Genomic DNA, 15,669 nt, shown 5'->3' on the forward strand with positions numbered 1-15,669 from the left:
AAGGCACTGTGGGCAGCTTTCTGTAGGGTCCTGGAGGCTTTCTCTCTCAGCCTCTGTGCGCCTCTATTGAAAACCCGTCATCGCTATCTGGCCTGCTGGAAAACCAGTCCGCCTGTTTTGCCCTGAAGTTGTGTTCTGTTTATAACTCATCTCTACTCCTTGGAAAACAACTCAATAAAAACTCAGTTGGTTTCCCACCAGCCCTGAGCAGGGGTGAGGGATAGCATGTTATTATTTTATAAAAAAAATATATTAAAATGTTTTAAAACAGCACTGGGCACATAGGAGAGAGACAATCAATGCTTCCTGGCTTAAATCGAAAATGATGACTCAGTGAGTCTATGGCTGCTGTATTTGCTGAACTAGTTACTCCTTTGCTCCATTACACATTTATTTTAACTGAAAAAGAAATATATGCATATGGTTAAAAAAATTCAAACAGAGCAAAAAACACTCAAGTGAAAGAAGTTTTCCCTCATCCTCTGTTCTTACACGCCTCCCTGGAGATGCCAATGTTTACAATCCTTTGTGTGCTTTTCCAGATATGCTATGCAAGTTCCCACCAATGTATGTAAATTCCTTTAAAGTTTTACTTATTTTTAACTTTAAGGGATTTAAATCCTCAAGTGGCTTCTGCCACAGTAATAGAAAAGAAGAAATCTGACTCCATATTAGATCTGTTCCTTTGACTTTAACCCTGTGCTCTGTCTCCTAGGCTTCTTCTTGCTTGTAAAACAATGTTGCCTAGAGCCTAAAATATACAGGAGAGCCTATTCTGAAGGCTCTGACCTTTAAGGGTATTTAACACTTTTCCAATCATATAAAGATAACACGTTGCAGAATAGAAAATAACGTTTGTTTTGTTGGAGGTTTACAGGGATCTGACCCAGGGAGATAGCTGCAAGAACAAAGGATTCTAACAAGAAGGAATTCCTACACCAAGAAGTTTGCAAAAACCAAGCACATAGGAAAGCAGCCTGAATTCTGACTTGGGGAGATGGTTTTCCAGGACATTAGTTTGCCATCTAGGTCTACAGAAACTTGCTATTCCATGCCCCAACACTTGGTCTCCCAACTTACTGGCCTGTCCTGCACTGAGGAGAATGAATTTGGACTCAATAACACTTCTACCTACCTAGCAAGTTGGACACTGGGACTGAGGGCAGCTCTCCCACACACAGGGGCCTACGGTGAGCCCTTGATTATTCCCCGAGGTTGGGGTGTGGTTTACCCAGGAGGGATGGGGACTCTACACCAGCACTCAGGCAGTCTGCTCCTTCTGGGGCTCTGACATTTTACCTCCCGCTCCCTGCCAGCGCAACATTTGGGACAGTGGAGCTAAGGCAGAGATCGTGCCTGCCTGTTTCCCAGCGTGTAAAAGGGGAATATGTACTCTTCCCAAGGTAGTTCTGAGAAACAACACCTGCGGGTGCTTGGTTCCCTGAGCAACAGTAAACCTAGCTCCTTGTGGGGGCAACGGGTATGATACCCGTAGGGTTTCTGCAGAGACCTTAGCTGGAGGGCTGGGCCAGGGACGTAAAATATGAGCTGTGGGCAATGACGGGTAAGAGAAGGGTGTATAGGCAGGACTGCTGCCTCCTTCGGGGTGCCACAAGAGGTAAAACGCTTTCTCCCCATCTCTGTTACTCCCCTCCCAATTCCAGATAACTGCCTTCCCTCTGCTCCTCCTGTCCATGTGTCTCCCTCCACTTTTCCCCGCCTCCCCTCCTCCTCCCCTATTCTCCCTCCCTCGGTTCCCCTTCTCTCTCAGGACCCAGAGCGGATCGCTGGCCCTCCTGCGCATGCGCAGTTGCTGCCAGCTGGACCGCGGGTTGGAAGCTCCAGCTCCGAGCCGGGGATCGGCCCCAATGGCTTCTCAGCTCTGTCGCCCTGTAGGCCTTTGGCTACTGCCTGGGGCCGGGGCCTCTGGCTGTGGAAGTGCAAGGTGAGGGGATATCGGGAAAGGGGTGAGGCGGCTGCGGGAGGACGGTCGGCGTGTCACAGCCCCCCAGGGCGCCAGTCAGCGTGTGTTCAGCTGGATTGCTCGGGCCAGACCCCTCTGCCCGCGCCACCTGCCCCGGCGCCCCGGCCACAGCTGTCCAGGGCCAGGTGTGCCCCTGCGCCTCTTGGCCCAGCCGGGCTCCCCTCAGTCCGCGGCTGGCATCCGCTTCCCCTCTCCCGCCCGCGAGTCCTCCCCTCCCGGGCTTCCTCTCCTAGGCCGCCGACCCGTCCCCACCACTGGGCGGGCTGTGTCCCGGGCGGGCGGGGTCTGCACACCCGGACGGGGCGGGCGGCTTGGGCTGGGGCTGGGGCTGGCCTCCGAGCGGGGCTGCAGCCCGCGTCCCCCACCCCGCTCTCCCTGCCCCGCGACCCCGGGGCTGCCTTCCTCTCCCTTTCCCGATCCCTGAGGTCCAGATTAGCGGCGTGGGCGCTGCTCCCCAGGCTGAGAGCCCGCGGCTGTAACTCCCAGCTTCTCCTGGTGGAGTCGGGAAAAGGGAGCGGCAGTGCTGAGGGAGCTTCTGTCTCCTTGATCAGGATTTCTGCCCCAGGTAAGTACCTTGAACACTTTCAGGTGTTATGATGGCGGTGCTTGTTGATGTCACATGTTTTTATACTGAGAGGGATTACAGTGGTGAAAGCAGGGCTTGGTTCAGTTAAAAATGAGCTGAAGGCATGAGGCTGTCTCATCCTCCATCATTCACTCTCCCAGGGTGAAACGTGAGACCGTCGATCTTAAAAAGATACTTATAGTCCCTAACTAGTCCAGCCCAGCTATTGTGTGTTAACAGGAACAGCACAACCCGAGGCGTTGGAGACCCAGGGACATTGCACTCCTAAAGAGCTCCTGGCAAAATCTGGTTTGTTTTGTTTTTTTTGTTTGTTTGTTTTACTTAAATTGTGGGACAGACTAGTAGTATAGAGGGAAAAATAATTGGCAAGAAGGATTTTTTCATATAACAGCTTTATTGTGATATTGTTCACACACCATGAAGTCCACCCACTTGAATGTTACAATTCAGCAGCTTTTAGCATATTCACATTTGTGCAACCATTATTATTCCAGAACGTTTTCATCACATCAGAAAGACCAGTTGAAATGCATGACCTATCCACCCCTTCCCAGTGGTGGTTCTAAAGAAGTTTCTTGGCTGTTCCTGACCATAAATTAACTTGTTACATTCCATGAAATATCTGGGAGGAATTCTAATCAGAATTGCAATGAATCTGTCTATCAAAGCAGGAAGAATTAATGTCTTTATGGCATAAACTTCTTCTACACATGAATATATCTGGGACCCTATCTTTTCATCTGTCCAGAGCCAGGCCTATGGGAAATCCTCATTAATTCTTGGGTTTGTGAATGATGAGATTCAATACATCATTAGATGGAACTGTAGCCTTTCACTGAAGAGAAAAGTAACCTCGTAGAAGCCAAGTGATTCTCTGATGGTTAGAATGAGTGACCGCCAGTGCTGGAGTATTCGAGTGGACTTGGTGCTTGCAGAGTTCTCCACCATCTACAGCTAAGGGGATTACCGTGTTCTTTTACTTTTTTTTTTTTATGGCGTTGCTTTTATTTTTACTTATTATATAAAATTATTTTTTATTGAAGTGTTGTAAATTTACCATGTTAGCTTCAGATGTACAGCAGAGATTCAGTTATAAGCTTATGCATATGTATATAAATGTTTTTCAGATTGTTTTTAGTACAACTCATTACAAGAAATTGAAAATAGTACCCTGTGCTATATAGTAGGTCCTTGTCATTTATTTTATATTTATTAATGTGTATCTGTTAATCCTCCCTTTCCTGCCTGCTAACAACAGTTTGCTTTCTATGTCCATGAGTCTATTTCTAGCAGCACCGTTTTTGCTAGCAATATATGCTGGTTGGCTCTTTTCTGTTTCCGTAGTTCCATCTTATGTGTGGGCGTTTTTCTTCTGGTGGGCCTGTGTGTGGTTTGCACACGTGATAATAGAGATCTGTATTTGGGAGAACTCCAGGCCTCGTGTAGTCCCTCGTATGGAGTGCCCACTGAACTGATGCTTGAACTTGGAAAAAAACAGTAAATGTTGGAATTTCCACTATGGTTGAGACTTCCAGGTTTCTATAACCTCTTTAGCCCACCTAAATTTTGGCTGCACCCAATACTGGATAATTTGGTGGAACTTCATGGTATGGTGGTGTAGAGACAGGGCCTTGTATGCTTCTTCTCTTTCCTTTTTCTAACAATCATTTTCCTGGGCCTTCCAGGTACTCCCCCAGAAGGGCCCAGGGCTGGCTTGGTGTTGCACTGAGGCAATATTTGTTAATAAGTCCCTTTCCTCATCTCTTCTGAGCCTCCATTTCCTTCTCTGCACAATGAAGGCTTAGACTAGATAAGTGCTTTTCAGTTTCTTTTAAAGCCATGTTTCCTTTGAGAAACAGAAAATTCAAATCTCTCCTCCCATCACAACCCTTTAGATTTTGACACGTCCTCCAAGGAGTCACATAGCTCTTTGTGGTAAATTGACGTGATTGTGATTCCACGTGGCACAGAAAAGACTCTTCAGAGATTTATTGCAGGGAGAGGGCAGGAAAGGGGCAGTATGTCACACTTTCTTGTGTGAGCACTGGAGCAAAGGCTTGGGTTTAAATACAGTGTCTGATGTGGCATCCCTCTAATCTTGCACAATGTGATAAACCTCTATCCCTAGTTTCTTAATGTGTCAAGTTGGGGTGGTAATGTTTTAAGGCTTTTGTGAAACATTATACACATAAGCCATTTGTGTCTCGGTAGATACAAGACCTGCTAGAGAGTCGGAATTTCTTTAAAAATACATATATATTGTCCACATCACTCTGTCTGTGTGTATTTTGAAGTTCCTGGAGGGTGAGGGTTGAGTGTAATGTCCATCGTGGGACAGGTGGCCCATGGGTCTGTGTGCCTCAGATTGCCCCCTCCTCCCCAGTCCTCTTCCTCTCAGTCCAGGATGAAGTTCCCTAGTAGATTTACACACAGGTCTTGTGGAAATGGCTTTTCATTTTATTGTTTCACCAAGGAGGGTTGCCATCATGATCTCTGTGGTCAGGTTTTGGTGACCTGAAGGCTATGCAATTGGGGATTTCTATTTTATAAAAAGAAAAAAAATTACAAATACAAAATTAGACCTAGGTTGGTGGCAGGGGCTTTTGAAAGTGGGGACCATTAGCTTTTTTAGCTTCAGGTGCAGTGGCCTCTGGCCACGAGGACACATCCTCATGCTCTGAATTTGGAGGGACCAGTGGGTTCAGTGGGAATATTTACTGAGTGCATCTCATGGGCTGCGCATTCTCTTATTTGTACTGTGTGTTCCTTATTTGAGACGGTGAGCTGATTTAAACTCAATAGCCTCTTTAAAATAATAGACTTTTTATTTTTAGATGTAATGTAGATTCCCATGTAGTTGTAAGAGATAATATGGAGAGGGCCTATGGACTCTTTGCCCAATTTTCTTTAATAGTTCCATCTTGCAAAGTTGGGGTACTATTCATTCGTGACTCACTAACCCTTTTAGGTTTGTGTTATTGCCCTCATTTCTATTTATGAATAAACTGGTGTTGAGAGAAGCACACAGGTCTGCCCAGGTCACCCACGTGGTTAGTGAAGATTTGGGTGGAACGTGGGCTTGGCATTTCCAAGCAGTACCATTATGATGGTCTGTGGCAGGGAGCAGCATTCACTTTGCTTGTTTATTCATTCATTCAACAAACATTTATTGAATAAACTCTGTGTGTCAGATGCTTTCATAGGGTTATCTGATTCTTCAGCAGTATGGAGAATCAGGTAATGTTTTCTTTTTCTTTTTTTTTTTAATATGAGAAAAATATCTCTGAGAGGTTATAATCTCCCCAAAGGAAAAATAGCTCATAAATGAGGGATAGTACATTTGTACAGTTCCTTCTTCTTATGCAGGTGGTACCCTAGGCATTTTACATTTGCAAACTTCCATAATCCAGATATATTCTTGTAAGGCAAGAAGTTTTTTTTTAATTGAAGTATAGTCAAGTTTACAATGTTGTGTCAATTGCAAGGTGGTTTTTTTTGAATTTTGAATGGAGAAAATATTTTTTGAGGGGGTTAATTAAGTTTATTTATTTGTTTCATTTTTCTAAAATGAGGTACTGAGGATTGAGCCTAGGTCCTTGAACATGCTAAGCACGTGCTCTACCACTGAATTGTACCCTCCTCCCCAAAGCAAGTTTTCTTACCCATTATTCTGCACCTTAGGAGTTCAAATAAATTGGCGTTGAAATCCAGATATTTTGATCCTACTATGGTTCTTTGCATTATATCCTGCTGAGGGGTGGGGAAGCAGTTCCTTTATTCATTCATTTATTCAGCAGTTTTGAGCACCGACTTTGCATCAGGGCCTGCCTAGGTGCTTGGAAACAGAAAACAAGAAATGATCCTTTTCTGCAGGGGATGGAAGCCTAGACCAAAAGCTGGGTAATGTGATCTGAGCTTCAGTAGCCATGTGCAGATGCTGAGGACAAAATTATCCCCGATTTGCTTGGACTTCCCTTGCCTTCTGGCTGGTGCACACCAGGTCGCCGCATCCCAGTGAGGCCCGCAGCCCACAGCACAGTATGTACATCGATTTACCCTCCCTTCTCGGCAGGGCCTTCAACATGAACGCCCCTGACTACGTGCAGTGCGCTGAGGACCACCAGACTCTCCCGATTGTGGTCCAACCCGTGGGGATCATCTTAGAGAATTTCTTTTGCATCTATAATGGAATCTCCTTGGTGAGCCAGATCAGACCGTGCGGCTCCCAGTGGGCACTCTGTATCTACTATAGGTATCTCTATGTGCCCGAGAATGGATGGAGTGACTTCCAGACCCACCGCAATGTCATGGGCCTTGTCACCATTACTGACTGCCTCTTGGCCAAGACCTTCTAGAAGCTCCACGCACAGAGGAGCTGTATGGCACCACGCTCTACGACTCTCAGCTCTTTGTCTTTGTGCTGTATGGGGAGGTGGCCGAGCAGCCGCACACCGACGTGGCCTTCAATCTACGAGGACTGCAGGGTGGTGGAGAAGAGGATCGACGACTTCACTGAGTCACTCTTCATCTTGCCCAAGTCCAAGTGGCTGGATGGGGACCCCGAAAATTCTGGGGAGAAGACCCCCCTCCTCTACATCCTATTTGAGAAGGAGGACTTCGTGGGACTGGACACAGACAGCAGGCAAGTCAACCTGAAGGCCGGGCCACCCTGGCTGTGTGACAGATTGCTTCCCTACATCCAGAATGGGATCATCAAGGAGGAGGGCTTTCTTGTAGCCAAGGCGGGAAGGAGGTGTAGCCCGCCGGTTTTCAGACGTTTAAAACTAAATCCGCCTTTGTTTCAGAGAGATCCTTTTAGGGTTAGTGTGGACACTTACTCCCCCTTTTCAGCCAGGACACTTGGGGGGACCCCTGGAGTTGCTGTCCAATAGAGTAGCCACAGCTACTGATTTTAGTAGTGCTGGGGAGGAGGCCGGTCTGAGCTGAGATGTGCTGTAAGTCAAATGCACATCAGACGCTGAAACTTGTCTAGTAAAAAGAATATAAACTATCTTGTTACTTTCTATATTGATTACACGTCAAAATGATAGTATTTTACATACAGTAGAATAAGTAAGGTCTGTTCTTAAAATCAGTTACTTGGTTTTTTTTTTGTTACATTTTAAACCTGGCAACTGGGAAACGTTATTTACATGACTCTCATTTCATTCCTGTTGGACAGCCTGTCCTGGGACAGTTTCATCCCTTTGCTTATAAATGAGACTCAGAATCCCGAGACGCAGAACGAGGTGCTGGTTGAGCTCAGGGTGGAGCCGATGTCTCCTGCCTCCCAGGCCCAGCACCAGCACGGCTCAGGCCCTCTCCCCTGCCTGACAGCCACCATGCCAAGTTAGGACATCAGAAACACTGCCAGGGGCTTCCGAATTAGCTCCTTATGCAGGGAAAGGCGTGTCACGGTGTATGGGACACAGCAGGGAAAATTTCGTCCTCACTTTGTCCCTGTGATTAGGTCAAAGGCCCCACTCTGCCTTGGAAGTGCAGACGATCACTTCTGGGCTGCCTAACCCCTCACCCTCTACTATGTTTCCCTGTGTATCTTTCAAGCTGTCCCTCGGGCAGAAGAGGGTGAGACGTCTTTGCCGAGAGGTGGTCCCCCTTTACTGGGGAGAGTGAGGTGAGCTGTGTCCCCCCGGCCTACGGCCTCGGGCCTTGAGTCTGGAGAGCGCTCATGGCGGTCCCACAGGTGACGGTCGGAGGACATGGCACGTGCTGCCGGGCCCGCTGTGCAGGAGGGGCTCTGTGATTCTCTGTGATTCTCTGTGATTCTAAGGTCAGATTCTACTTTCTTGTTGTTGGTAAGATGGAGGAGAAGATGCCAGAGAATTGATAAAAAGAAAATCCACACCAGTCCTGTGAATGACAGACACAGGGGATCCGTGTCCCACCTGCGTGTGGTGCCTGGCAGGCTCTGGAATAATTTTCACTTCCTCCCCGGACATTCCTCTATGGCTTAAGGAAGGGGAGAGGCATGTCGTGGCCATGATCTGTACTTGTCCTCACAGGGCCCTGTGATCTACATGCCCACACTACACTTCTGCTCCTTGGAGATGAGGTGTCAGGTTTAGGAAACTGGGCACTGCTGAGGGCATAGCTGCCAGAACCGTGCTACACCAAGACTGGCTCCGTTCACCTCACCTGTCACCTCCTGTTGAGTCCTAAGGCGTCATTCAAGGTAGGTGCATCGGTGCAATGAAAGCAGGGACCTCCTTCACCCCCTGGACAGACTGGTGGGTGATCAGTGGAAGCCTGGAGCCCTGCCCCAGCCCCACGCCAGTGCCTCCTATTTTGTCATAGGAGGCACTGGTGACATTTTTGCTCAGCAACTGCTTGGCTCTGATTCTGCAGAGCCAACAGAGAATGCCAGCTTGTTTTTGCCTTTTGAAGTCTGCCCTTGGGATTTGGCGGAGTAGCTGGATGTGTGCTTAGCCCATAGTTGTTGACACTGTCACCATTGTTTACCCAGAACCTCGTGTACCAGGCATGGCTGCCGGCATCAAAATACAGCAGCGCATTAAACCTCCCTCCTGGTGGGTCTGTCTGTTCTGGTACCATAAGGGCTCAGCCAGCATCTGAACGTCAGTAAGATAACGTGGCCAGTGAGCTCGGGTCAAGCACGTTCTCCTCCAGTGACTTTTACTCCATTGTTGCTTTTACTATTACACAGTCATTAATTTTTTAAACAATGCTTTGGTTCAGGAGCAGAACCTAATTCTCCCCTGTTCCTCTTGGTGGGAGTGAGTAAAGTTGTCCAGCTTGAAATGCGACCACATTTTGTAGCTCAAAAGCTGTCTACACGCATCTAGGTGAAGTTTTGGTTTGGGGCGCTGACCACGTTGGGGTCCCCCGGCAGCATCGCTCCCCTCAGGCCCCTGCCTTCCCTGGATCAGGAGGTGAGGGTGGGTCTCACCGTCCCTGCGTCCCTGTCCTCATCACACTGACGTAATTTCTTGTAAATGCTGTCAAAGTCATTTTTGTTCTCGTGTGTTTCTAATTTTGGCTGTTCCTCTATTCCTTTTTCTATTTTCCTTTTTCCCTTATACCACCCCGTGAGCATGTTGTTGGGTCTGAAAATGTGGGCTGTGCACACCCTGCATTGGAATAGCCAGATCGCCCTCTGTGCCGTCTCCATCGCTATAAAAAGCAAAAACTTAACAGTTGCCATGATTCGTATATTATCCTAGTCATCTTATTTTCTACTTTTTTGGAATTTTTGCTATGTTAGCACATCACCCACTGGAGTTTGATATCTGTTAAAGTCCTTGCTTTGAGGAACCTGTTAGTTCGTCCTTATATTTGGTAACAAATGCTCTCTTACTAATTTTGTTTATTTGTTTTGAAGAAGTGAGATGCGAATTGATTTAGGCGGCTGCTGAGGGATTTTTTTCATGGAGTATTTAAACTTGGAAAGTCAAAATCTGCAGCACCTTGCTTGATTCTGGCTTTTACACAAACGTGCTCGGCACACGGTTCCTGGCTGTCGCTGTGTGACGTGCGTGACGGCGCTTCCTGGCCGGCGGTCACTGGTGAGGAAGTGGCCGGCTCGGGGGTGAGCAGCTGCAGGGGACGCTGTTGGAGGAAGCAGTCACCGGTTTTTTGTTTTTTGGTTTTTTTTTTTGCATTCACCTTCCCAGTGCCATTTACTTTACTTTGCATTCATAGAGGGGCAGGAGCGGGCCTAAAACCATGCCACTCTTTTGTTCCCTTTATGAGGCTGGTTTTTCTAAGTATCAGGAAAACATTGCCTTGTCCTAAGTAACTGGTTCACTTGGATGTGGTGGACACAGGGACCGCTAAAGGGGACCGTAGCTTCCTCTCTGCTTCAGCCAGTGGGCATTCAGAGCCAGGTCTGTGGTTTGCCTCAGCAGCCGTGCAGGCCTCCCTGCACCGGCCTTTACTTTTACCCCTTTTTGGCAGTAAATAGCTGACTCTGTGTCTGTTGCAGCTGATGTCCACCACTGACGGCCGTGTGGTTATTTTGCGGTAGTGAGTCTCCAACACCCCTGTCAGCCGTGAAGGGACCTTGCATTCTCACCCCGACCCTGGTTCATCTCACCCAGGGAAAGGGCTTGGCCACCACCGTCATGCTGGACATGAGGCCTTGTTTCTCCTTTCATGCTCTGGTCCAAATGTGGACACTTCATCCTTCACTGACTTGGTCTCGCTTGAGACAGTCCAGACTTTCTGAAAGAGTCCATCACATTCTGGGGGGGAACAGAACAGAAGTAAGAGTCGCAAGTAGGAGTCTAGGCTGTCTGGGTTAGCAAATGCAGGCTGGGATCTGTGATGGCCGGTCTGTGCCCTGGAAACTGGCCTTTCCCGTGGCTCCCGAGAGAAAAGGGGTCGGAGCGAGAACAGACTTGCCTGGGTTCCTACCATCCTCATCTGCTCACTGACAGGAGTGTCAGCTAACTAGGAGCTCCCCCAGACCTCGGGCCCTTCAAACCTCAGATCACGGGAGATCCTTGAGTCCCTTCTTCTGGTCCTTCTTTGTGAGAATCCAGTGCCTTCTGAGGTGGCTGGCAGCAGGAGATGCCTCCCCCTCCAGGGAACTCCCTTCGGAGGACTGTGACTCAGTGCACCTTGCTGTGAGCTTGTGGGTTTCCATCGTGCTCCCTGCAGAACCAGACTTGAGACTGGCTTAGCGACAGAAATAACAAGACTGATTCCAGGGCAGGGCCAGGTGGAGGGAACAGTGGAAATTGAATGTGACCTCAAACACCTAGGTGGGTGCTGGGGCTGTTACTAAAATGGGGAGCCTGGGAGGTACCTGCCAGGAATCGAAGTCTAGAGTAAATGGTGGACATAAGGCCTTTTTTTTTGACATATGGCATTTTTAAGATGCCATTTGTCATCCAAGTTAGGACTTCCAAGAGGCACTCGTGTCTATGAGCCTGGGGCTCAGGTGAAGGAGCCGGACTAGAGATACACATTGGGATTCGTCATTCTTAGCTGGTGTTCACAGCCGTGCAAGTGGATCAGCTCATCTCAAGAGGTGCAGACTGTGTCTGAGGGGGGGCAGGGCTGTGCCTGGTTTGGAGGAAAGCCCGGACCATGCAGCTTTGGTGTGTCAGTCAGCGGCGTTTGTGATTTTCAGAGCAATGGCATTTATCCTTAAGGTTCTGGGGGGTGGGCAGGGCCACACAGGAAGAAATCTGAAGAGAGGGTTTTGGCCACGTGTGCGCGTCTTGGGACGATCCAGAGGCTGCAGGGTCCAGAAGGGGAAACTCCTCAGAAGCTGGAGTCGGAGTGGGGAGTTGGGAGAATGTAGTCACACTCTCCTGTGATGAAGGGAGGGAGGCCTAGGGAGTCCGCACCCTAGCGGACTCTCTTTCCCACGAACAAAAGGCAATCAGACAGAAGATTTGAGGTAAGAAGGGATGGGCGTTGGGAGAGGAGCCAACCTGGAGAACGGTGGTTGAACAATTCTTGAATAGTCTCCCTGAAACATAGAGTTAAAAAAAACCCAGACTCTTAAGAATATTGATAGTGACTGGGGAGAAGGCAGTTGTTTTTCTGACCTCCTAAGGGTAAGGTATGTATCCGGGGATATACAGAAGAATCGGGCAGTCTGTTCCTGGGGCTTCACCCTTACCAGGGGGAACAGTGCAAGTTTAAAGGGGGAGAAGGGCAGCGGAGGGAAACTAGCCAGGTCCCGTGTCACGTACCAGTCGGCCGCCCTACTTGCGTGTTGCATTCACATCCATGCCTCCCAAGTGGGCGGTGGCAGCCCCGTTTAGAAGATTGGGAAGCCTCCTCAGAGGTTTAAGGAATTGGTTCATTTAGCAGCTAGTAAATGCTGTAGCAGGATTCCAGCAGGGCCTTGTCAGACTTCAAGGGCATGTTCTCTCTACTAATTCCGGTTGTACCTGAAATGGTGAAGTGAGTCAGTTTCGGAGCCTTTCAGAGAAAGTACGCTTTAAGTGCCTCAGGACTGTTGCACAAAGCTCAGTGTTCTTTCATGGTTCGGAACCACCGCAGTGCTTTTTGCCCCACAGATGTAAGGTCTTACTCCTTTGACGATGGCGTGGTTGTAAATGACATACAGGTGCAAAACCACACTTAGCAGCTTCTGAAGGGAAACTCTCCTGTTCTCCCTTGATCGGCTTTCTTCCACGGGATGTAACTGTGCTGCAGCTAAGGCCTGAGCTTTCCGTATGGAGTGAGGGTTTGATATCCAAATTTAGCATAAAACAGTCAGATGGAGAAAATCGAAGATGACAATATATTTTGGGGTTTCATTAGACAAGACATACTATCTGTTAATGGCTCATAAAGCTAATGAAATTGAGTACAGAACATTGCATTTCTTACTTTCTACTGAGAGCTGTCTTCCAACATAAAGTTCTCTGCTTTGGAACTTCAGCTCAGCCACTAGGGCGCCTGTCATTGTGTTGGTGTGATTGCATTTACACAGTGCATGTAATCTGGGCTTCCTTAGCCCCAAACACTCCAGTGCAGAATCATAGGCTGTAGCCATCACTTAGTTATACAAATACTTCTAAAACTATATGATACCAAAAAAAATAAATAAATAAAAATAAAGAGAGAGAGGGAGATTGCCTTTATCAAAGTTCCTTTGGATTTTAACTGCAAAGTGTTGTTGAGCAGCTCTGGTTTCCTTTGGATATGAATATGTACATTTCTTTGCATGTAACTTGGATTTCAGGCTTGAACACCAAGCTCTTGTTTTCCATGAGCCACAAAAATCATAGCCAAATGACACACGTATGAAACAGTTTATTCTTTTTATCTGAGACAGAATCCTTGAATTTGGGACTTGAGCTGCGACTTTCCTGTTTGCTCTTCCCACCCCTCTTGTCACCTCACTCCTTTTTCCCACGTGGCCTCCAAGAGGTCATGGTCTCATAGGAGCAGGTGGACAAATACCAGTTGGTCACCAAGCAGTGCTGCTGTAGATGGAGCCCAGCCAAGAGCTAAAGGACATCATCAGGGAGGACTTCCTGGAAGAAATTGGCTCTACATTCAGTTCTGAGGACAGAGTAAGAGTCAGCCAGGGGAAGGAATCAAGAGGGTGACTCAGGTGGCAGGAGCAGCCCGGGTAGAGGCCTGGAGGCTTGTGGGGTGGGGACTCGGGGAGACTGCCCTGTGTGGTCCAGGGTGGTGGGTGATCCTGCTTTGAAGGACACTGGAGAGGGCCTAGGGGTGGAGGGCTTTGGAGGAGCTTGGTTTTACTAGAACTGACACAGAAGAGGCAGTGAAGGGTGTCAGCAGGAAGTGACCCTTAGGAGAGCAGCTCTGCCTGTCCTTTTGAGTCCCACCCCTTCATTCTTTTATTCACAACACACGCAATTCTGAGTGTCTAGGGGAGAGGGGGTGGACCCACAGTAGTAAGCAAAATGTACTTGCTTCTTGAGAGCTTAGCAGTGTCAGAAGTTGACTTAGATTAAAATGTTTTATTAACACAGCAGGGCACCTAATCCAAAGTGCGGAGGTTGGAGGGAAGGAAGACTTCCTTGACAAACAGTTAAAATGAGCCTGGAGGCTAGTGGGAAGTAGCAGCAGGTCACGGGGCCCCTGAGGTCACTGGGGACCTGGTACTGAGGTGAGGATGGACAAGCAGGTTCGGGGGTGGGGCTAGAACTCTACCAGGGAGCCTTTGATGGGTTTGAAGTGGGGGAGATGTAATCAAATTTGTGCTTTGGGAAGGCTGCCTTGGCTGTGTGTGTGTGTGTGTGTGTGTGTGTGTGTAGCGGGGAAGAGGGGGAGAGTGTCACCAACTGGGAGGGTCATTAGAAGACCATTCACAGGCTCGGAGGCCACCAGTGGGAGAGGGGCGTCGGGGCTGCTTGGGGACCGCAGGGGCAGAGTGGATGCCGGGTTTCCTTATGTGGAGGGCTTGTTAGCGGGGTCGCTCTAGCGACACCTTGTGGCTGGAAGTAAACAGATGGAGGCCGCCAGGTGGACTTACCTCTTCTCTCCTTCCCTGCCTTGTGTGATGATCTTAGCTCTGCCAACATATGGAACAGAAGAGCTAAGTTCCAGAGTAGCCCAGGACTTTGCTGGGCTCGTTCAAGTGAGCGCAGATAGGATTTAGGCTTGTGTTGAGATCTGTAAGTTAACTTAGCTAGAAACGTCCTGTCTTTTGGATTTTCATAGGGGTAGTAATTCTTGATAAAGATTGCTTTCTTGGTGAGAGGAATTTTAATACAACTGATGTCTTTCTCAAAAAAAATCTTATCTTTTAAGAAATTTAATATTCAAAATAATAGGAATATTTTAAAATGATAAACTAAGGCTTTCGTGTAGTTTCTTTGGTTTCTGAGTTGATGTGTAGGTAGACCCTTTGCATTACATAATAGCACATCTTTGACAGTATTTAAAGAGCTGTTAGTGAGCGCCCCCAATTTGAAAGCATCATTAAAACTTGCTCTGAAATAGTGAAGTCATATAGGTCTTGTTTGCAGAAGCCAGATATTTGGTTTATAATCTGCAGCATAGCTCCCTTTATAAAATAATAATAGATTCAAAATTAACAAAGTGGAAAATAATTGATTTTTTTTAAAAAATGAGACATAAACTTTCTTGTGCTATTGTTGCAACTGGAAATTTTGAAAAGAAAAATCCTATTGTAATATCATCTAAGTGAAATACATATATGTCTGTCACATTTGAATAGTAACTGCACAGTGGTTTTTGAAGTCAGGATCATTCCAGCTCAGATACTGGCAGTGATGGTTGCTGGTTTTCAATGGAAGAGCCTAAATTTGCTTTCTTAGCTTTATTCTTTTCTTTTCTTATATTTTCTTTTCTTTTCTTTTCTTCTCTTTTCTTTTCTTTTCTCTCTCTCTTTTTTTTTTTTTGGGTAGTGCGAGGGTTGAGTAGTGCTGTGCCAGCATGATTTGGGGGCAATTTGTGGGCAGATGTCGTGCAGCAGCAGTGAGATATTTCCATGCATTTTACTTTCCGGACATCACCAGGGAACATGTGTGGTTTGTGCCTGCAGGATGGGATGCTGCAGGACTCCCTGGTCCATCAATGTTATGTCTTGGAGCTGCTCCGGTCAGTGAATGATTTTCTGTGGCTTGGAGCTAATGTGGTCTGATGCAGATGATCAGAT

At 47.6% G+C, this 15,669-nt stretch overlaps 1 protein-coding gene across 1 annotated transcript in view; it reads left to right on the plus strand.

Moving 5' to 3' along the window:
• The first annotated feature begins 811 nt into the window (after positions 1-811).
• LOC140698886 (uncharacterized) overlaps positions 812-15,669 on the plus strand; it is a 30,884-nt gene continuing 16,026 nt past the window's right edge. Inside the window, exons 1-4 of the mRNA XM_072970745.1 lie at positions 812-1,190; positions 1,665-1,945; positions 2,471-2,549; positions 2,790-2,858. Coding sequence (XP_072826846.1) covers positions 998-1,190; positions 1,665-1,945; positions 2,471-2,549; positions 2,790-2,858 — 622 coding nt within the window. The 5' untranslated portion in view covers positions 812-997. The remainder of the gene's footprint in view (positions 1,191-1,664; positions 1,946-2,470; positions 2,550-2,789; positions 2,859-15,669) is intronic.

The sequence above is a fragment of the Vicugna pacos genome, chromosome 10 (genome assembly GCF_048564905.1).
Source record: "Vicugna pacos chromosome 10, VicPac4, whole genome shotgun sequence".
NCBI classification, from domain to species: Eukaryota; Metazoa; Chordata; class Mammalia; order Artiodactyla; family Camelidae; genus Vicugna; species Vicugna pacos.